At 41.2% G+C, this 23663-nt stretch overlaps 1 protein-coding gene across 1 annotated transcript in view; it reads left to right on the top strand.

The window, feature by feature from the left end:
- The window catches only part of SLC2A13 (solute carrier family 2 member 13), a 159800-nt gene that overhangs the window by 11773 nt on the left and 124364 nt on the right, over positions 1-23663 (top strand). Inside the window, exon 2 of the mRNA XM_083825750.1 lies at positions 19580-19739. Coding sequence (XP_083681876.1) covers positions 19580-19739 — 160 coding nt within the window. The remainder of the gene's footprint in view (positions 1-19579; positions 19740-23663) is intronic.

Here is a 23663-nt window from a genome sequence, read left to right on the forward strand (position 1 = left end):
GAATTGGGCACAGAAAGTAGATTCCTTCTATTGTAATGATTAACTGGAACATTCCTGGGAAAAATTATTGGTGTGTAGCAGAAGTATTGGCACAGGAGCTCTCACATTGTGTAGAGCATCACACAAATAACACTGACTTCTCTTTAGTTTCTCTCTTCTAGTAAACGGGAATGCACTTACTAAATTACCTGAAAGCTTGGCTGGAAAGGTGCTATTTATCTTAAAATTCTGGCTTCGGGGAGGGCTGCCTACACCTGTGCACCCTTTGTAATTACCTCTGTGTGTCCTAATGTCCTGAAGGTTCAGTGCTTCCCTCCTCTCCTGCTCCAAGCCTGCCGTTTTAGTAGGGAGGACAAACAAAATGTTATCATGATCAACAGCTTGTGTGCTTCTGCAAAAGCTTTAGTTTTAATGTCTAATTTTTAGGTCAAGCTCTGTTGTTGTTGTTTTTGCTTTCATTTGTGTCTGCTGGTGGTGACTTGTAAAGTAAGGAAAGATGCAGCTCGTGCTTTGGCTTTGATTCTGCCTGTCCCCACCTATTTCTGAATCTTTATTCCCTGGAGCCAAAAGCTGCCTGTTGTATCACTCTGCAGGGCCTCTCCCTGACTCAAAGTTAATTGCTTTGCCTGACACCCAAGTGCTATCTGGGTGATTAATCATTATCCTCTTAGATGTGGAGTGCTCCCTTGCACAGAAGGAAATGGTGCCCTGAGCTAACATACGCAGCAGTGTAGAAAAGACTTTTCTTGGTAGCTCAAGACCAGCAGGGCTTTCTCCTCTGTAATATCAATCGTATCTTTAGCAAGATCTGAGCCATCTGTTTAGAATACTTAAGTTTAGTGTATTCAGAACTTAATTCTGAATAATTCACCCTATAATGGTGAAACTTCTTAGGGACTTTGTGTGTTTTCTGGCTTTTCCTTACCTAGAATCTTAACCTGTTTCGGGCTGGCTTAGTAGTCAGCCAGATGCTCGCAGTCATATGCTCCCTTACATCTTTTATCCATGAGTATGGACATCTTTTATCCATGAGTATGGATTTGTGCCTGTGACTGTTTTCATTAGACGGTTTGCTGAGGTGTAAGTACTTATGGCTGTGGGCTGGCTGGCTGAGGGCAAGCACGCCCTGCTTGTTAGCCTGCTGTCTTTTGTGTGGATTCTGCTTTTCTTCCTCTTTTCAGAATACATGAAGTGAAACTACATGTTAGGTGTGATGAGGACTTAAGAAGTCCGCTTTACAGTCAAAATATTCAATTTTTCAATCTATCTCTGTCTAGTTGCAAAGGCTTCTTCATCGCCAAGTTCTGCATACTGGGGAACTTCGTTTGGACTGGGATAAAGGGGAACCGTGCCTGCTATGTTGGCCTGTAGAAGGGAGAACTTGAAGTGTGAGTGCTGAAGCAGCAATAATTGTACATCAGTAACCCGTCTGCCAGCCTTGTCTTTCCTGGCCCACGTTGGTGAGAAGGGATCTGTGATCCAGGTGTCCCAGGCAGTCGCGTTGGGAAGCCAGAATCCAGACATCCAGAGAAGCCTCTGTGCCAGCATGCACAGGAAGTATCAAGGAACGGAATACAATTACATTGGGGGATATCCTAGTTAGGAGTTGGTTGTGTTTCTGTGGTAGGAAAAAACTGCGATGGAAGGAGGCTATGCAAAAGGATAACAAAAACCAATTGTGCAGATGGTCAGAGTGATTGCTTTGGGGTTGTATTCCGCAGCTGGGCTCTGGAGAGAAGCTCCAGAGAAGGTATGAAGAGCTGCTTTAGGGTACGGAGCAGTTCTTTTTGCTGCTTTAGATTTTTCTGGAGTGGTAGCATATGTTTCTTGGTTTAATTCTTTCCCCTTTGTTAAAGTTTTATCAAGTAGGGATGTATGTTTCGTGGCTTAGATAACGTGGAGGTCTAACACCTACCGAGTGTAACTGGTTTTCATCGGTGCTGTGGCAGTGAGTAAGAGAGAACTTCAAGAGGCCCAATTCAGCACTCCTTCACCAGCTCTCAGCCGGCGTGATTCCACTGTCATTACTGCCACATTAATTACTTTGTCTCACGATCTTGATAAACTACTAATTAGTACAGTACTTTACAGGAGATGTGAATCTGCTCATCAGGTAATCATAGGTTCTTATGGAAGTAGGGTAGATATGGATGTCACACTGAGCTATAGCTGAAAAATACAACTTCAGAAAGAATTGTTAGGGAAGTTTCTAAGACTTTTAAGTTGGTATTTGAAGATGAAGTGTGTAATATTTCTTTGGAAATGCTTACATTTGTCTTCTATGACATTTTGCTTGCAGAAATGCTGTTTCTTGCTTAAACTAAATGATTCAGTTAGTTGCAGTAAAACATAAAAAAAATAAGTGCCTGTGTGCTTATTTCTCAGTCTTGTGTAAATATGTTCCCAATGTAGCTGAATCATTCAGAAGCAATATATTTCTCTTTTTGCTTTAGATTTCTATTTGTTATATGTTATCAGCACTAAAATACATGTCTCCCTAAAGCAGTAACGGACTGGGAAGTGTTTGGTCTGCTGTCTCTCCTTTCAACCATTGCTCTGGTTTGGATTTCTGTTTGCATTGTCACAAAAATACATACAACCCTGAAGCAACAATAGACTGAAATGCGTTTGGTCTGCTGCATTTCATTTTCACAACTGCTTTGTGTGTTCTGTACTCTGGAAATTTGTCCCGTTACGGGATCTATAGCCATCTAAGTTTTCTGTGTCATAAAAAAATCTTGCAAGTGCAAATACCAGCTTGGGTTGCCTGTCTTAAGAGTTGGAACCCACACAGTGATGCTGCGTGCTGTAGTAGCAATAAATCCTGAAAAAAAACCACGTATTTCATGCTGATGCAAAGGCCAAGAGACATACAGCCTTGAACCCATCTTCGCAATATTTCATGTTATGGCAAGATGTTGTGCTGTCATACAGTTTTATAGTGTCGAGGTTGAATTACAGCAAGCCTTGTGTTACGTTAAATAAATACACATAGACAGCTGTTTTAATTTGTCACTCAGTAGGCTGGTGAACTTAAGGCTTGCAATAAGAAAACGCCTGCTATGCTGTTGAAAGGCCTCACTTGCACTTTGTGAGACCCCAAATGTCAGATGTACTGGTATCTGCGAAGTGAACATAAGGTTGGTCTGTAACTCCTGGATTTGTTGCTACCTGGTGACCTGATTTGAAAGTAACAGTGGCACTTCGTGCCTCCAGGTGCTATTCTGTAAGGTGGGGCTGATGTTTGCTTGCATTTTTGGAAGGCATTCTGGGACCTGCAGGTGAACAACACTTTATTTAAAAACTAAAAATAATAAAAAGAAATATATACTTCCATCAGTCGTGATCTGTTCAACATTACAATTTATGTGAATGCACTTCGTAGTCTGGTTTTCCATTTCTCAGACTTCTTCTACAGCCAGACCTCTTCTCTCTGCTTTCCTCTCCTTCCTGCGTGTTTGGCAGGCAGTACCCCCGGTGGCAGCAGTCAGTCCTGTGCCTGGTGATGCCTGATGCTCAAGCTCTTACTGAAATGCTTTTAAATTATTTATTGCAAATATTACAATTAATGGTTGTTACATAATTCCCACTTGGCTCTGTAACTGTGTAGTTCTGTTTAACTGGAAACACAAACCATGCGTTCATTGATACATATATGCAAATTCTCATATACTTGTCATTGCTCAGAAAAGATACCTAAAATCAACTCAGGTCTATAAATATGTTTTTAAGATGCATCTCAGTGGAGTTACGTAGATTCTAATTTGCAGGATTTAACCTGACATGCTGTATCATTAACTGCTGTAATTCTTCAATTACTCCCATGAGCCTTTTCCATTCCTTACAAGCAGTCAGCACAAGATTCATTAAAGGACTTTGCTACTGAATGCTTTTTGTACTTCCCAGCTAAGCTTGAGTTTTCTGCTGTGGCATATTGAAACCATACTTGAAGGGTCTGTATGTCTTAGCAATTAAAAAGTCCTTTAAGCTAAGAAAGGAGAGCAACATAATCTCAGAGTGAGCAGATGAATGTGGATGTGAACTTGACCGTGTTGGAAAGGTGGGTCGTGCTGCACCTAAAGGTAATGAGCAGTAGGCATCTGCAGTGCTGAAAGCACCTGCTCTGCATTGGAAACAGATCATGGGAAGTTTTTCTTGTTACAGTAGTGCAGGAGGTCACAGGCAATAAGGACTGAGGTTCTGCTATTAAGGAAGTCATCTCTGGTGGCAAGAGTAGCAGCATGCTGCTAGAAAAGACTTCCTTCAAACCTTATCTACATATAAACCTGTCATCAGCAGCTTTGCAGTGGATTATAAGACTATTTCTAGAGGGAAAATACTCTGGTATTCTTATTAGTTTCTTACTGTGTACAAATATAAATGGTATTAACTGGGAAGGTAGGAGAGGGTAATGAGGAATTCAGAAATCCAGTCACCCGTGAGCTGTTTGGTCCTTTGTTGCCAGTTCTTGGTGCTTTATTAGAAGCTCTCATGACTGGTTTCTTTCCTACTCACAGTAACTCTTCGTGCTCAGTTTAATGAGTTCTTCTCCAGTAGATAATTAATTCTGCCTCCTGATGTTGCCCTTTTGCAGTATTGTTAGCAATCTGTACTGTTTTGATTTGGGAAAAAAAATCGGAGATGTTTGAAAAAATGTAAAGTAATTTTTCCACTTTTGAATGAAAATTCAATTATCTGTAGCTAGATTTTGCTATAATTGATGTTCCAGTTAGATCTTGCTTTATGAAAACTTTAATTAAAAGATCAGGTGAAAAGTGACTAGGTTATAGGGAAAAAGAAGATGAGACATAATCAGTACTTCATAGAGTTTCCTCGCAAAGAGCGCAGTGAGGATTCAGAGCTCCCTCTCCGCTCTAGTATTAGGACTGTCAGTTGTCCTCAAATATGGAAATTTCTTCATAAATTTTCTCTGCGTAGGCAGAGTAATGATGCAAGTGCAGAGCTTGTGAAGGCTGTATTTCAGAGAGATCCTGGCCTTAGTTGTTTTTCTTGGTGGTGGTTTGTGGCAGGAATGTTTTCACTTAAGACTTGAACCTGACATTAGAATGTCTTCCCACCGCAAAAGAGAGCGTGGCTTCATTTTTACCTGTAAAGCTTTCAGTTTTCAGGACAATCTGCTTATCAGCAGAAGCAGGCACGAAGGAGGTTCATAAAATTAACAAGAGACTGTAGCAGCTGTGATTCAGCATACAGAAAAGATGAGGCACTTAAGGCTGAAAGTTGGCATGCTTAAAGCGCAGCACGTTTCGTTGTCTGTTTAGTCATCTTACGACTTCGAGTGATTTATTGCAACGGGAGCAGTACGATTCACAGGAAGAGTGGATTTTGTCTTAACGAGGATATTTACTGCATCTGTGTTAACAGGGACGAGATTCTGTCAGATACGCCATGTTGAATGACAACTCTTAATTCCTAAAGCTGCTTGTTTTCCCTTCCATGCTGCCCACATCCAGTAAGAGGAGGAGGCTGCCAGATGAGAGAATCAGTACAGCGCTCGGTGTTGCAGAAGGGCGTTTTGGATATCCATCTTTACTTCCTTTTCACCTTTAGGTAGCCTAGAGTTTCCAGGGTCTTGTAACAATTAACAAAACTTACTGAGAACATTAGGATGCCTGCTCAGCTCTGACTGCGGGCTGGCCTTCAGTTCTGTCTTAATTTTCCACTACTGACATGCCTGGAGCACAACCACTGGCCAGGGGAGACTACAGGAGGACTACATCTGCTGCTTGGAGGACGTCTGTCCATCGGAACGTGTCTAAGAGACTGTAAGCTGTCAAAAGCTGAAAGCCATGAAGGTAGCATCTCCCAGGCTTTCCTGGGATTTTCTGTCCACCAGTCTCTTCCTCAAGGCCTTGAGACTTGCAGCCTTGTTTTTAGGAAGCTCTTTGGCAGTCCACTGCCCTGAGAAAATTTGGCAGTAATTTCTTCCCACCTGCTCCTGATTAGTTTTGAGACTCCTCAGCTTTTGCCCTTTAGATGTTGATAACGGAGTAGTTGATCTGTTCCTTTTTTCCCTTCAGCATTTGACAGCTCCTGTTTGTCTTCTTCTGTGGATGCAGCAGCCTCATTCTTCACATGTAACATCTCTTTTGCCAGCACAAGCAACCGAGGGAAGTAAATACACACCAAAATAGGCTAAAGTACCCTTGTATTCCTTGACAGCTTGAGTATTATGCTGTGAATCATCACCTCGCCCTGCAGTTGTGACTGCTGGTCTAGACCATCACAAGCCACTTGTAGGACTAAACCCGTGTGGCCTGAAGAACTTCAGCACTGGTTTGATGAAATTTCCGTCTAATAAGGACAGTCCAGTGCAGGGTCCTTGTGGTGGTCAGAATCCTTTCTGGGACTTAACCACGTTACTTGGGAGATTCTCACCTGGGGTCCTTCATCTTGTCAGGTCCATCTCCTGTTACAGTCGCATTTCGCTGGCACAGGCAGCTGTCATTGAAAAGGTAGAGGGGAAGCTCCAGGCCCTGGGGAGGACTTGCATGCGAGCTAGGTATTTGACAGGCCACTTCTCGTAAAGCAAAGAAACAGGCAGTGCTTGGACTATAAACTCATGGTGTTGACTTAACCTGTGTATACTGGGAACACCCTTGTTCGCCCTAGCGTGCAAAACCTGCATGCCTTGGAAGGTATCTTGAGGAAGAAGCTTTACATTGATTTCTGTCCCTCCACACCAACCTTCAGTGCTGCAAATACAGACACCATTTACTCTTCTGTGTGGTCAAAAATGCGTTTTATTATTTCTACATGGATCACTTGTTTTAAACGTAGCATGTAGACACAACATTGTGAATGAAACATCTACCACGGAAAGAAAACACATTCACTGTGACATATTTTCGTGACAATGATACTTATACTTACATTCACAAATACATTATACTTGCATTATAATGATATAATTGAAACTTATTTTTTAAAATTGGGTTTTAGGTTGTTAAAGGCTTGCAAGGTTTTTTTTTCTTCTTTTTTTCTTTTTCTCTTCAGAGTAATAGCTATAAAGCCATATAACTGGTATCTGTCTTCCTAGAAATGATCCTGTGTCTTGCATAAGTGGGTAACTAAATATAGTAATTTGTATTAAAATAAAATGTAGTAATTTGTATTAAAATATGTTTTTCTTCATTGATAGTTGCAATGTATTTACGTGTTGCAAACAAAGAATTACTGGAAATGTAAACTAGACAGTGTATTTTTATAAATATTCTGGCTTTCCAGAATAGTGTATGAACACATTCAATGTTACTCCATAATTTTTCTCTAAAATAGTAAGTTTGCAATGAGATTAGTCTTACTTTCTATATTTGTTTTTGAAATTAATGACAAGTGGTTAGTAAGAAAATGCATTCTTCTCTTCATCTTAAGATATGTGTTTGGAGTCCACTGCTGGATTTTCAGTTAACTCAGTGAAACCTAAAGCAATGTACGGAAAAGTGGCTCAATTGTTTTAATAATTGCACTTGTAGAAACAGACACAGTTAAAACCAAGTTATTTCTTAGTTGAAGATGCAGGGCTTCCAGGTCTAAGTTAAAGGCATGCTTCTAAAGTTCAGCTTCTGATGCTTGCCTTGTTTGTTTTAAATATCACTTCCCTTAGAGCTGGGTACTTCCATAAAGCTGGGTACTTTCACTTCCATAAGCTGGGTAAAGCATCACTTTACTAGGACAGAAAAAGTGGTTTATAAACAGAAGTGCAAAGTTGGAAAGGGGTAAAAGGGGTATTCATTTACTGTGCAACTTCCAACTCCTAACCTTGTCCTCTGAAAATAAATTTATCTGCACAGAAAATCTTCACTAAGCCTTGAAGTGTTCAACTGCTGTTGTCGTAGGGTTGTGTGTGTAGGTTTTCTTCTTGTGTGTGTGGTTTTTTGGTTTGCCTTTTTTTTTTTTTTTTTTAACATGTAAGGATTGCACTGTTTTAATGCTGGCTTTCTAGCATAAATGAACGGTTATGCGGGTGGGTGCTGCCAAGTCTTTCAGGGTCACTCTCAGGCAATGCTTCCCACCTGGAAGTTGCTGTTTGCTGGGCTGAGTCAGCAGAACCAGCTGGACGTCCGCTCCCTTCCTGCTTGTGCTGATCCCGTGCCTTAGCACGAGGCCACGTCAGCCACCAGATGACAAGGCCAGAGCAGGAAAGGAGTAGCTCGGGTGCAGATCCGCATCCTGATCCCCTGCCTTGCTGGAAGGGGAGGAGCAGCCGGCTGGGGAAGCAGCTCCTTATCTCTCCCCGTGACTTGGCCACGCTCACCTGCCTGTTTTTCCCAGATGTAAGCGGGCAGATGTACTGTGCAAGCTCTGCACATGCTAACAGGAGTCTACAGCAAAGCACTACTGACACAGATTACTATTTATTAAAACTTAAAGCTTCGCTTTCAAAACACAATGAAGTAAAGTCTGTCATATATTTATACAAGCCATCATAAAGAAAACTATGCTGTGTTTCTGGTTTTCAGGTGGAAGAAAAATAAAACGCTCTTATTTTCCTGAAGTGACAAGCTCAGTAATATGGCTAAAAAAGAAAAATTTCGCTAAGTTGTAAGCAAATATACAATGAAATATTTCCCACAGCTTGTTAAGTTCACAGAATCTTTACAAATAATGCTTGATTAAAATTAATTCAGAAACAAAATAAATTAGGGCTGTCTACTTCAGTGATTTAGGTAGTCTTTTTCTTTGTGTGTGTGTTTTTTTAGGGCTGATAGTCTTGTTTTCTTTTAATGGTTCAGAAAGGCACTTCATCACAATTTCTGGTACCTGTCAGGTGTAGAGATCCATAGCAAATTCAGTATTGAAAATCAGTGATACTCCCTCCCCTGCGTATGTGCATATATGTATACTTTCTGAAAGAGCTTTTCTTCCCCTTCACATTTCCTAGAAATGCTCTTCCAGAAATAACACACCTATTCCTGCCTGGTTTGTTTTAGGAAAAAGAGAAAATCCATTTCAATGTCGAAAACTTCAAATTATTAAATACAAATTGATAGTTGTGTAAATGACCCAAAAAAAGATGTATCATAGAATCATGGAATAGCTTAGATTGGAAGGGGCCTTAAAGATCATCTCATTCCAACCCCCCTGCCGTGGGCAGGGACACCTCCCACCAGACCAGGCTGCCCAAAGCCCCATCCAGCCTGGCCTTGAACACCTCCAGGGATGGGGCAGCCACAGCTTCTCTGGGCAGCCTGGGTCAGGGCCTCACCACTCTCACAGTAAATTTCTTCTGAATATCTAATCTAAATCTCCCCTTTTTTAGTTTAAAGCCATTCCCCCTTGTCCTATCACTGCACTCCCTGACAAAGAGTCTCTCCCCAGCTTTCCTGCAGGCCACTTTTAGATACCGGAAGGCTGCTGTAAGGTCTCCCCAGAGCCTTCTCTTCTCCAGGCTGAACAGCTCCAAATCCCTCAGGCTCTCTACACAGGAGAGGTGCTCCAGCTCTCTGATCATCCTCATGGTCCTCCTCTGGACTTATTCTAATACGTCCATGTTCTCCTTGTGCTGGGGGCCTCAGATCTGAACACAGGGCTCCAGGTGGGGTCTCATGAGAGCAGAGCAGAGGGGGACAATCCCCTCCCTTATCCTGCTGGCCACCCTTCTGTTGGCGCAGTCCAGGACACGGTTGGCTTTCTGGGTTGCAAGCGCTTGTTGCATACTCATGGTGAGCTTCTCATCCACCAACACCCCCAGGTCCTCCTCAGGACTGCTCTCAATCCATTCTCCACCCAGCCTGTGTTTGTGCTTGGGATTGCCCTGGCCAGGTGCAAGGCCTTGCACTTGGCCTTGTTGAACCTCATGAGGTGTGCACAGGCCCATATTTTGTCTACACTTAATTAAATCCCAGTCTCTCCTGACTTTAACACTCACACTAAATTTTCTCATTGCATCTTTTTGGACTAATGTAACGTTGAATAATCTTAGAGTAACTTTGGATAAAATATATATATTTAAATTTATTCCCTGAAGGAACTGTTCTATAGTACTAATGTTGAGGCTGAGGTTGAATGGGAACCCTGTAATTGCAGTGGTTCCAATGCTTTTAAATATTAGTTTTCATCTGACCTTAAAAACTTTCTCACTCCTGTTAGCTTTCATGCAAAATTCTCTTTCCCTTCCTGCTATTATGAACGTTGTATTTTCCCCCTCTAGCTCTCCTACGTATTCTCTAGGTGTCCACAGACTGTGGCATGTCTTGTATTGCCCTCAACATGCAGATGGTATTTGATAGATCTGAATACTTGCAGTTTTCTGGCTGTGAATAATATTTTATTTACTCTGTGTGAGTTATAAATGCCATTAAAGATTTCTGCAAATTTTTATGTATGATTTCAGATTTAATTTTTATTTTAGTAAGCTAAGTGACAAACTAAACAAACTAGGTTTTATTTTAATAAACTTTCATGCTCTAGCCTGTAAATGGTAGGCTCTTTTCGACCTTGCCTCAAGTTTCTTGGCTCATTTTTTCCCCATTTTGTAACCACCCAGTTTCCAGGTTAACCAGATTCCCTGGCTTGCAGAATCCCAGTGTAGGGATGTGATGAATAGTTCCTGTGATGAATAGTTCCTTCATGATACTCAGTTTGTTAGATAGTCATGTGTGTCTGCTATGATAGGTGGTTTCTTTACACTGTTCTTGCCAGATACTGCCCTGGAGATGTTAGAGAAAGATCTTAGCACTTTTGTTACACAAGAGTTGTACCCTGTTGGCATCTCTCTCTTTTTTTTTTTTTTTTCCCCCAAAGATTTGGGTTTGCATTTGTACCTTTTGATCAAAGGAGAGTTTATGCTTGTGATGCAATTCACAAAGATTAATGGTATCTCAGTTGGTTTTGCATTCACAATATGACAGTTGTGGTTATTCCTAATGGCACACTTATTATTTTATCTTTTTTGTGCTTTTTTTGCTTTTTTTTTTCTGAGTTATGATTCTGTGTTCTTGATCCTTACTGATACCCATGACAGTGAAAAGTCTTCAAGTGGACAGCAGAAAGAGTTATTCATCCTGTCTCATTAAGGTAAAGTTGTTGTATACAATTGAAACAATATCAGTTAGGGAAGAGTTTCATTGATTTTCCTTCAGATTCTTCAGGAGACTGGACTCCTTCACAGTTGGATGCTATATAACAACATAGGTTTTGGGCACTAATAATAATAGTCAGTCTGGTTTGGGTCAGGGTCTGGATAAGAACATAAGCGTCAGCAACAACTTTGTGTATTAGATGTTCAACAATATGGGTTCTCTAAGATGAAACAGCTCATTCTGCTTGGATAAATTAGTGTTTAAATAAAGTACAAGACTTTGGTGAAGTCTGCTGACGTTAGACCCCCAATCTAGAGGAGCTGCGCTTAAGCCTGCTGGTTACTGAGATTTGTGTTCTCACAAATTAATGTGCTTTCAGTGCTAGTGGTTTGTCCCGCTGAGCTGACGTATTTCAGAGCTCTGCTGTAGCTGAGTGCTGCCAAACATCCTTGATATAACTTCCAGTAACCATTTTTAACTGCTGTTAATGCCTTTACTAGATATGCGTGGTGGGTGGAAATCTTAGGTATCAGTGTGGACATGAGCCTTCCCCTGATATTTGCACTCAAATAAGAGCTGTTTCAATGAAGATTTTAGCTTTATCTGCTAGGCAAGTGGTTAGTGTACTAGAACAGTGTACAAATGTGCTGCTTTCTCAAATATTTCCCATTAGCTTGTTTAATGAGGCACTCTAATATCCCCTCAGGCTGACTGTCATTACTGAAAACTGAAGTGTTAACTGTAACAAGGACTCTACAAGACTACAGAAAGGCTTAATTTTTGTTTTGGTGAATCCTTATAATTGGTGATGACTTTACAATATGCTTCAGAGCTGCCTGTAGAATAAAGGTTGGTGACTCTTCCAGTTCACATATGTGTTTGTGAAAGCTAATGGTCTTTTAGAATAAATACCCTTTGTTGGTAAAATGTGTCCTTCGTTAATGATAGACGCTCTTCTCCCCACAAACTACTTAAATGGTTCTTCTTGAGGCTGACAATCAAGAATATAGGATTACTGTGGAACTCACTGCTGCTTTCACAAAGTTAATGTGTTTCCTATCCCTTTGAATATTACTACTCAGATGCGAAAATGTTCTAAAATTATCTATTGACAAGAGTGCCCTTCTTGTCAGAAACAAAGTATAAACCTTATACTATAATTTGTGGGAATACTGCAGAAAGAAAATTGTTGATGAAAGTGTCTGTATAATCTGATATACTTCTGGAATCAGTAGTGTTTCAAGGAATTAAATTTAAATTGTATGTCCAGTGTCCAAGACATAAGAAGTTTATCAGATTTCCTATTTAATTAAAACCAAAACAATTCACCCACCTTAAATTCCTATTCAGACTTTCTCATAGCGTAACATCTCTTCATCTGTCTATTAATATTTCATTCCTGATTCTCTTTTCCACGAACTCCCTTCTTCATCAAGTGGCCTCCACAAATCCTCCATCTGGGGAGCCATTTGCTACAGCTGCTTGGAACCCTTACAAGCAGCATAAACCACCACGGGCAGCTTCTTAATGAAGCGAAATTTAAAGTTGCTTGCATTAAAGTTTAACATTTTAATGAAAATTTGCTCTTGACAGTTCATTTATATGTGATAGAGTATATTTTAACCAAGATAACAGTTATGTTTTTTTAAAGTATCTCAGTGCAGCTTTATATGTCAGCAAAGAATGTTTTCCCAGTGAATGAGGCATTCCCTCCTGAAATGAAATGTTTCAGTAATTTCTGTTTCTGCTTATTTATTTGGAACCTCTAACAATACAAATTTCTGTAATGAGCTCTGACTGTTCTTTGATGTTAATGGAGATTAATGGCTCCATTACTGGATTGTGAGAGCACTGAAACAGGACGGAATATCTTTGCTTTTTTTTTTCTTGTGATTCATGTCCTGATTTTAGTTTTGAAGTAGATGGTGTGGAGTCCCAAAGTGGTTTAGGCCAATCTCTGCTATCATACGTGGTTCTGCCTATGGGCCAGTACAGGCTTTGGATCTCGTGGTGAGCTGTTTAAGGGAGCTTAGTGGTATAAAAGCCTGCGTGGGCAGGGGGATACCCTGTGAGCTGGTTTACCAGTGGGTTCAGTTGTGTTGATGCAACGGGTTGCTACAAGCTGGTGGGAAGGAGAGACAGAATGACAAAATGACACACAGACACCAGCTCCTGGAAGGGTTTCCTTAGTGCTTCATATTAAAGATCAGCCTTTTTTATTCCCCAAGCACAAAAGGCTGGCAATTATGAGTTGTGGGGTGTATGATTTCTTTGTTTTTATGAACCTTTTTGGTAATCAATACAGCAACAACAAAAAAATTGCCAAGAATCCTTCCCAATCCTTCCCAGTATTTTTGCTGCTGCTGAAGCTGGTTATTTGTTGATGCTGTTGAAATGATAGACACTTACATCCGTGATACCTTAGAGCTTTTTTATTATGTTAGGAGTAGAAGTGCATCTCATTCAATATCCTGTCTCCAGCTTTTGTTGCTCATCTGTTGTTTATATGATGCACCTTCCCTCCTGTCTGCTAGATATGATTTGAGCTGTAGTGGAAGTCCTAGTTGTTACAGGATATGTTTATAATGTATTTATCTGATCTTGAAAAAAAAAAAAAAAGAGTTATTCCATCTCCCTAGTATTTATTTCCAAATGCTTTTTTTAATGAACAAGAGCTTGGATTTCATTTTTAGTCCTCTTTTGCTACATGAATCTAATTTCTTAAAATACATATTTAATGATCCTAATTATCCTAGGGCTTCTCCTTCACAACCTTTTTACAGAATCACGAAATGGTTGGGGTTGGAAGGGACCTCTGGGGATCATCTGGTCCAGCTGCCCTGCCAAGCAAGGACTACCAGCACAAGTTGCGCAGGATGGCATCCAGGCAGGTTTTGAATATCTCCAGAGGAAGAGACTCCACAGCCTCTCTGGGCAGCCTGTTCCAGTGCTCTGTCACCCTGACAGTAAAGAAGTGTCCTCTCATATTTAGCAGGAACTTCTTGTGCTTCAGTTTGTGCCCGTTGCCTCTTGTCCTCTCACTGGGCACGACTGAAAAGAGACTGGCCCCATTGTCTTGATGCCCTCCCTTCAGATATTTATACACATTGATCAGATCCCCTCTCAGCCTTCTCTTCTCCAAGCTAAACAGGCCCAGCTGTGTCAGACTGTCCTCGTACGACAGGTGCTCCAGTCCTCTAATCATCTCAGTAGCCCTCTGCTGGACTTGCTTCAGTAGCTCCATGTCCCCCTTGTACTGGGGAGCCCAGAACTGGACACAGTACTCCAGTATGGCCTCACCAGGGCTGAGTAGATCACCAGGGGGAGGATCACCTCCCTTGACCTGCTGTCAACACTCTTCCGAATGCAGCCTGTGCTACCGTTGGCCTTCTTGGCCACAAGGGCACATTGCTGACTCATGGTCAGCCTGCTGTCCACCAGGACTCCCAGGTCCCTCTCTGCAGAGCTGCCCTCCAGCAGGTCACCCCCCAGCCTGTACTGGTGCTTGGGGTTATTCCTCCCTAGGTGCAGGACCCTGCACTTGCCCTTGCTGAACTTCGTGAGGTTCCTCTCAGCCCTTCCCTCCAGCCTGTTGAGGTCCCTCTGAGTGGCAGCACAGCCCGCAGGTGTGTCAGCCACTCCTCCCAGCTTTGTGTCAGCAGCAGGCGTGCTGAGGCTGCCTGCCGTTCCATCATCCAGGTCATTGATGAGCAAGTTGAACAAGACTGGACCCAGCACTGACCCCTGGGGGACACCACAAGCTACAGGCCTCCAACTAGACTGCACTGCTGACCCCAGCCCTCTGAGCTCTGCCACCCAGGCAGTTCTCAGTCCACCTCATGATCCACTCATCTATCCCACACTTCCTGTCATCTACCCTCATCTACCCAGGCCAGTCATCTCATCATTTTTAACTCTCCTGCCAGTAAGTTTATTGACTTCATTCCTGAACTTCGTAATGAACTCTTTATAATGCGTACGTGTTCATACTGAAAATACCTTTCTGGATGGTAATGTGATTCTAAGATGCCTTTTCACACCTGGTTTCATTGATTGTCTTAAAATTGGGCTGTGTACTCTCTCTCGTCTCTGCTTTGCAGTGGTAAATCTACAGATTTTAGTAGCAGTTCTAGTAATTAATGTCGTAAGTGACTATTTTAGAAGTGGAAAATACATTTAATATGATGATTTCAGTCCATCAAGTCATCTGATGTTTCCTGCACAATAATTAGCTGCATCTTGTGGTTTAAATTTAAAGAACCTTCAATTATATTTTTTCTGAACATATTCTTTACTGAGGTCAGGAGGCTAATGCCTTGGTTACTCCAGTGGATAAAGATTGGGGTTTCTGCTGTCGCTTCTCAGATTTCACAGCTGCGGTACACAATGTAGAGCTTATAGTTTCTCTGACAGACTTCCAGTTAATTGTTTTCATTTTCTTTTCCTCACATCTTGTCACTTATCAGCTTTATTAGTTAGGTAGTAATATACTTGCCTGCAGCAAGGATCTTTTATTTGGTGTGAGCACTTTAACAGTGAGAGCATATTAGAAAATGTCATCTAAGTGTAAATGAAAGCATTCTCATATGAAAGATAAAGAAAAGATTACATTGCAGCCATATTTACTGTGCAAGGAAAGCTGTTCTTTGCTTTCAAATTTGATTAATATCTGTCCATTAAAATAACTACATAATGAATACTAGTTATGTATTTTAGATATTTTTATAGTTGATTAACATTTAACTCGCTCTCCTAGACTGTAGCAGGTCTTAAGTTGAAAAAGAAAAATCTGCAGAATGCATTCTGAGGCGGCTGAAAGCAAAACTACAGTGTGAATAATGTTATAAAGTCTAAAATATTGCTTTTTTTTCCTTTAAAGTGCTATGAATTCTTCCTTAATTTGGTTTGTGTCAGAATAGCATATATATATATATATATGTTCCTCATATATATATATATATGTATATATATATATTTCTTGGTGATTTTTTTTAGAAATAACTTTGCTTTTCTGTATGGGTGCTGGCTGGGTGGCAGCCAGTCAAACTGGGGAGGCTTTCCTAATTGCCTCCCCCCATCTCCTGAAACTTGCTGCTCTGCATTTCAGGCTCAGAGTAGCAATGCAAATGTTTTGATATCTAAATGGTAAATGACATGACATATTTTTTTCTGCTGAACTGAGTTTTTGGTTTGGAAGTTTTGAACCTGTAGGTTTTGGGAAACCCAGTAGAGGCAGTAAGGTCAGAGTACAAGGCAAGGCAGCAACATTGTGAAAAGTGTCAAGGGGAGAAAGCCGATGTGGAAGCTGTAGAATCACAGAATCATGTTGGTTGGAGATCATCCACCCACAGAGATGATTATAGCGTAACAGAGCATAGACTCATAGGATGGTTTGGGTTGGAATGGACCTTTAAAGACCACCTAGTTCCAACCCCCTGCCATCGGCAGGGACACCTTGCCCTAGATGAGCAAGGTCCTGGGCAAGCTGCACCAGATGATCTCCAAAATTTCCTTTCAACCTAAACAATTCTATGCAATTCTGAGCTAATACTCTTAACTCTGTAGGTTTTCCTAAGAAATCACGTGCTGTTCATTGCAGGTTTGAAAATAAATCATTACAACTCTTGTATTAATGCCAGCTGAATACCTGCAGTCACTGGGCAGCTTGTGACTGGCCTGCTGCGTGTGTGCGGGCTTCCCTCTTCCCTGCTAAGTCCTGTAGCCATTAACCCTCTGGTGAGATCACAGCAGAAACAGTAAACCTGCTGCTCTCAGCTCTTGTTCAAGACACTTCACAAAGGTGTTTTAAACTTCGCACTACCCTTATGTTACAGCAACAGGCTTTAGGTTTTCAGTAAATGGTGAGTGTTAGTTACCCACAGCTATCAGTGGTTCCGGCAGTGCTCCGGGGCTGACGGTGTGCTCCAGCACTGTCCCTAGCTGTTGGTGCTCTGTTCAGTGGCACGGCTCTGCTTTTTGGATGCCTCAGAAGCAAATTTGTCTGTTGTGATTGAAACAAGATTTCTGGGCAGATCCTGTGTAAAATCAACCGTCAGAAAGAACCAAATGGGCTAAAATGCCCCTCAAGTATGAGTGTGTAAAAGGTAGCTTTTTTACAGGTCATCTATTGTTCTTCGTTGTGTATGTCCTTCTGGCTACTTTCCAGTAAAATGCACATACAGACCTTGCCATTGTTAACTCTTGAAGTAGCTTCACTGGATGGTTATTTCAGAAGTAGCCTTCTTGGGAATACGTGCTATTTTTCTAAGGCTTTTAATGATATCCGTATTTGCAGGCCATGGGGAAGGTGATTACTTGGGACTGACTTCCAGTAGCTTCCAAGAGAAAGATGTAAGGCCAGTTTTCTTTTTGTCCCTTGAAAGGGGGAAGCAGAACAATATTTCTCTTCCCTGTCCATATTGGAAGACCAAATCCTGTTTCTGTACCTGCAGGCTCCTTGTTGGCAGAACTTGGTCTCCCACGTCATTCCTGCTGCTCTGAATTCAATCACCTTTCATTTCCGTGTCACTCTCGTAATCAGCAGGGAAGGTGGTTATGGCCCATCTGATTAAATAGCCACTGGTGGGCAAAGTGTTTTCTTTCCGGCTTTGAGGCATTGTGGCTTTTCAGTGATGATTGCTCCGAGTAGAGTAGTGGAGAGCAAAATATGAATGGTCTCAAAAAAAAAAAAATCCAACCAAACAACCAAAAAAATGAAACCCTCCAGAGATATCAGACATCTCTGGTCCATGAATTGTCAAACCTGGTGATTACTGGAAACCCATTTAAAGTGCACCAAGGGGGCTGCTTGGTGCTTGTTCTACTGCCGAGCCTTTCCTAGGTCTCCGTGGCTGGTCCTTGGTTGATGGTTTTTGTTTTGAGAAAGCAGACGTACTCCTACGCTTTCCTGTAAAGGCCTTTCCATTATATGTGTGCTATCTCCATCGCTTTAATTGTAATTAGTTAAAACACTAATGTGAAAGATGCAAGAGAAATATCCCTAATGGTGAGGCGTGTTTGAAAATTTGCTTCTATATCGCAAGAGGCTATTTGAATGCTTTTCTCCATGGTGCATTCTGGTTCACTTTGAAAAAAGGTTGAATAAATTTTTAATGTCCTTTTTTTTTTTTTTCCTGACACTTTTATGTGTATTTTGTTGTTGTATGTGGGTTGCTGAGTCAATAACAGCAGGAGGCACCGGTGTGTCCTGGGAGCTCTGCCGGGAACTGGGCTATCACGCGGAGCGGCCGCTGCAAGCATCTCCCTATCAGAAAAAAAAAGATCTTCTGATGCTGTTTTATTATTAAACAATCTGTATTCCTCACTCGAGCTCTGGGAGGCTCCAGCAGCTCTGTCAGGCTAGCCTTGTTGCTGCGGGGAGTTTTGTGCTCTTAGTCTGGTGAGCCAGCTGGGCAGCGGGCACCTCGCCGACCCTCCGCCAGGTATTCACACCATGAGGCTTTTCTGCTGCCGCATGTGGTGGAAACCATCCCTGTGCTTCAGGAACCCGTGCACCCAGTGAGGCGACCCCAGCTTCTGCTTGTGGGGTGGCGTTGGCCTGTGCTGGTGGAGGTGGTGGGGCTTCCCCGGGGAGGACGGGCTGGGAGTGGTGGTGTCCCCACTGCCGGTCAGGTTGCGTTCGCTCTACTGAGGTGGTATCTCAGCTGGCTTCAGGAGAAGTGGGCTTCTGAGTGTGTGCCACCAACCTATTTCCATTTTTTACCAAAATATATATATATATATAGTTGGATGTCGCTCTTGGTTCTTCTAATGGAAAAGGAATAGAAACTTCCTTTAAATGAGCATGAATTTGTCGGTGGATATGGCACCCATCGTGTGCTGTACTCAGCTCTGCTCTTCATACGTCACCGGACATCTGTTCTTATGGTTCGTGTATGCGTGCATGTTTGTCTTCCACGTGGGCATTTCTGTCTTTTGCACAAATGGCTCATTTAGAGCCAGGCCTTCATTCACAAGAAATATTGCCAATATCAAGACAGAATAACAGGCATCAGTGCTTTTAGCTTCAGTCCTTGCCTCCTTACGGTGGTAGAACTTTTAGTATGGTGTTGGGGTAGTTTTAAACTCCAGGAAAGTTGAGAAATAATCCATTCTGTCTAACAATAACAGAACTGAGAACGCTTTGTGTCTTTTCTTGTAAAACCTTTAGTTAGGCATTTTGCGTTATGAATGCTTACTTGGATCGTAGCTTCTCTTTATCTCAAAACTGTAAATATATTTATGCATTTTATTTAACCTTGGTGTACACACAATGTGAATTAGTGATTTATTACTTGCATCGTTGCATCAATCCTTGAATTTGGGATGCAGTCACTAGCAGCCAGTGTGTGTGCCCATTTGCTCTGGATATTCTTCTGGAGTTCGTTAGGTGTATTTTCTTCTTTGTCATCCTCTGGAACCTGGAAAATCCCACTCTTAGAGCTTGTTCCATTTAAACAGCATAGTATTTTATGATGAAAAAGGATGTAACATCTCTTTCAGTTTCATAAATGTAATCTAATTTATTCTTGTAGGTGTAGCATCTATGACAGTGCCCGTGTACATCGCAGAAGTTGCTCCTCCACACTTAAGAGGCAGATTAGTCACCATTAACACTCTGTTCATCACCGGAGGGCAATTTTTCGCAAGTGTCGTGGACGGAATCTTCAGCTACCTCGCGAAGGACGGATGGAGGTTTGTGAGTCTTCATTGCTAAAAGGAAAACTGGCGTAGTTACGATTTGGGCAAGGCTAGGTAAATAATTGAAAGAACATTTAGTGGTTGACAGCTATCATAATTCGTGTTGGTTAAATAGAGTTCACATATAAACTGGTAAAACTGCATACTGAAATGGAACTTTAATAATTAACTTTCGCTAAATGATATACAATGGTAAGCTTTCACTTAAGCTTAATATTCACAGTATGTTTAGGTTTTCTGACTTTACTAAACTTTAAAATGGATGAGCAATAAATATGCATCAACAAGCTTGAATGATTGTTATGACGTTTATAAAAGTAGCTTGCCTTTTGCATTTAGAATAATTACATCCTGATTTTTCAAAAGGCAAATTTCCAGTGATTGTGGTGCTGCGTGCACAAAATAGAGGGGTATATTGAATATTCTTAACTTGAGTAGTAGCAATCTAATGAGAAATGAAGTGACAGATATTGTAGGATACCTTTATAGTTAAAAGTTTGGGTTATATAGAATAATATTTTTCTCTTTTTCTCTACTTTCTGGATATGATCTTCGTGTAGACATTGCTCAGTGATTCTGGACTGCACCTACCTTCTTTATGGTGGTGTGTCGTTTGAGTGATTAGACATTTCTGTGGCTCAGTATTTTACTTGCAGTGCTGATGTGAAAAAATAATTAGGAGAACTGTGTGGGAGGAATAACTTATACTACACATTCCAGCTTCTGGAAACTTGTGCTTAATTAGGTGTGCTGTTCTCTTGAAAGTCTCTTGGGAAAGGGGTGCATGTTGCTGTAAGGTCTTCCATTTCTGTTGCTACAGCCTGGAATTGTTTTGCTATTTGAAAATCATAATTTGAATGATCCTCCAACCTCCAGAAAAGCTTACAAATTAAATATTATTATTTTCACTGGCTTCTGATGGAGCTGAGTAAGGATTTCTAGGTGGACTGATGTTTGTAGTTGAAGTTATGAACAATTCATCTGGGACTTGGTATTCAGAAATACTTAGAAGCTGGTCTTTCTTTAGTATGTAAAGAAATATGCATTAAAAAAAAAGGTAATGTTTTCTTGATGAATCTATAGGTTAATCTGTGTATGTCTGAAAATTAAAGAAGTTTGAGGGGTTTACTTTTTGTCCATATGATTGCTTCCTTTGCCTCTTACGTAAAAAGATGCCATATTTTGACCTGAAGAAAAAAAAAAAGTCACTTCATGCTGATTTTATTTAATATAGTCAATTCTAGCTCTGCTTTTTGCTTTCTGAAGATGCATTGTATACTCAAGCTGAAATGGAAATAGCGTTTCACATTTTCACGTGAAGCTTCTGATGACCTTTTTATTGCAATGCATCCTCATGCTGCCACAGACCATGTGTCCAGTTATGGAGGACTGAGAAACAGCCTTCACTGAAAGAAAAACTTAGTTTTATAAGGTGGTTAATCCCTTTCTGCAGTTAATGAAATACGGTCAATTTTTAGAAAAGGTTATCATGATATACACTAATGCATGTCTAGGTAAAATAAACTAAGTATTTGACCCCCAATGCCACTTGTCCAGTTGTATTGTTATTTTAAATTGACTTTTAGCTTAACTAGTTTGCTAACATAATGGGTCCCTAGGCATGAAGCTGGGTGTTGACGAATGGACAGGAAAGATATTTACTTAGAAATGGAGCTCTGGGTCACTGTTACTGTTGCAAGTGTTTGTGTGCTTTCTCTTTGGGCAGATTTTTTTGGGTTTGGTTTACCTCATGGGTTAGGGATTCAGCTGGGGAAGGCTTTTGTGGATGTATCTGTGTTTTTTCCCCTCAGTGGGCTGATGCATATGAGATAGGGACGTGTTTGAAATCCGTGCGTTTCAGTAAATGCTACTATATTGGAAGAAAAATACACGTTAACACAGTATCCAACAAGTATTGATCTTATTGGAGCTGTTCAGACAAATTAAAATCTGCTACCTTGAATTTTTAATCAAGAAAAGAGGGAGTTGTGTGTAAGCCCAGTGGTGAAGGGGAAGGAAATGTTGCAGCTTTCAAGGTGGTAGAAATAAATTGTGAAAAGCTAAGAATGGATCTACTGCACATTCTGAATCACAGGAAAAAATCCGTTGGAAGGTACTCGAAGGTCTCAAGGCTAATTTACAGCTCTTCAAGCAGGGTTAGCATCCAAGTTAAATCAGGTTGGATTAATTTACTCAGGTCTTTGTCCAGCTGATTTTTGAAAATCTCCACGGGTAGCCATTTCCACTTCTCAGGACAACTCACTCATGTTCGATCACTCTTACTGTGAAGAACTGTTTTCCCTCATCTTTGATCTGAATTTTTCTTGCTGCAGTGTGTGATTATCGGCTCTTGTCCTTCCACAGCGTACGTCTGAGAAGCGTCTGTCTCCATCTCCTCCGTGAGCTCCTTTTCGTGTGTGAAAGATGCAATTAGATCCCCCCTTGATTTTCTCTTCCCTGAGCAGCACAGACTAGGTGATCTCAGCCTCTTTTGTCATGTGTTCCTGTTGCTTTTCCATCTTAGTGATCCTTTGCTGAGCTATCCCTGGTTTGGAGCTCGCTCTCATGTTGGTGGTCCCAGTCTTCCACATGCGGCGTGGTGTTTTGTGTAATGAGGAGTAATTGTTTTTGCAACCTGCTGGCTCACGCTGGATAACTTCTGCTAATGCAATAACGCTGTGTTTTATGTACATGCCAAGCACTGTTCTGCAGGACTGAGCGGAGCTAAATGAAACTGTTGAAGATGCTTTGGGCAGAAGCTGAGGCTCTGCTCATGGTGAGGTATGCAGGGATTCTCAGCTGCAGTGCTGGAGCTGTTGTTTGGGGGTTGCTTACTTTTCTGTCCTCAGCTAGTTTACTGCAACCTGAGGCTGAGCAGAGAAGTGTACAGATGGTCTGTCACCTGGAAAGAGTGCCCAACGTGCACATGGCGAGACATCACAGATGTTCACTCCTGAGTCATCCCATACAAGAAGGAAAATTACAGCAATTATCGTAGCTGGTAGTGATTGAATGGCTGTGCATTGGAGTGCAACAAAAACCAAGAAGGAACTTTACTTCTGGTTGTTCTTGGAAATGCTGGATATTAAATTAAAAACAAACAAAAGAAAACAAATATTTAACCCGACTCTTATGTCAGGTTAGCTTTATAAACCTTGGTAATGCCATCTTAATAGTATTGCAGCAGTATGTCTCGGAAGGAGAAATGTTGCAGCAGACTTATTAAATTTCATGCTGGATTTTTTCAGGTCTGCTAGATATCTGGCTTCGAATGCAAAGTCTTGTACTCTATATAGGAAAGAACTATATTAGATTTCTGAAAGCTGGCTCACTGCATGTAATGTCCAAAATTGCCTGCTTTTACTCTAAATTGGTTTTATCAAAGTTGCTTGATCTGAAAATTGCAATGACTCGTGAACTTGCAGTGGATGTATGCTCTTAACTGAACATTTTCCTCCTGCCGTGCTCCTTGTACTCCACTTTGACCAGAAACATGTCAATTGGAAACTGACTTTAGTGACTGAGCTCTCTGCTCTTCTTTTCTATCTTGTTTGTGATAAACAATCCAATAGAGTCCAACTGGTAGTTTTAAAAGGCTAGATCTAGCTTTCAGGAGCCTCCATTGAACTTATTTTTTTTTCCTTCCTAAGATGATTGCAGGTACCCAACTGCTTAATTCTGGAGGTTCTGCTGCATTTAAGGGAGTGAAGGGCTTTGGAGGAACAGAAATGGGGTAATTCGAGTGTAAAGGACTGTATCTGTTTACTTAAATGTACCAAGAGATCTTCTTCTTGCTTGCAGTTTGGCAGAATGCAGCAATTGTGTTTTTAATTTCTACAGTTTTGGTCTCCCTGTCATTAGAAATAGAATAGGCTTTCTGAATGGCACACTAATACAGATATTGAATATACTGTTTGT

Source organism: Anser anser (genome assembly GCF_964211835.1).
Source record: "Anser anser genome assembly, chromosome: 1".
Classification (NCBI taxonomy): domain Eukaryota; kingdom Metazoa; phylum Chordata; class Aves; order Anseriformes; family Anatidae; genus Anser; species Anser anser.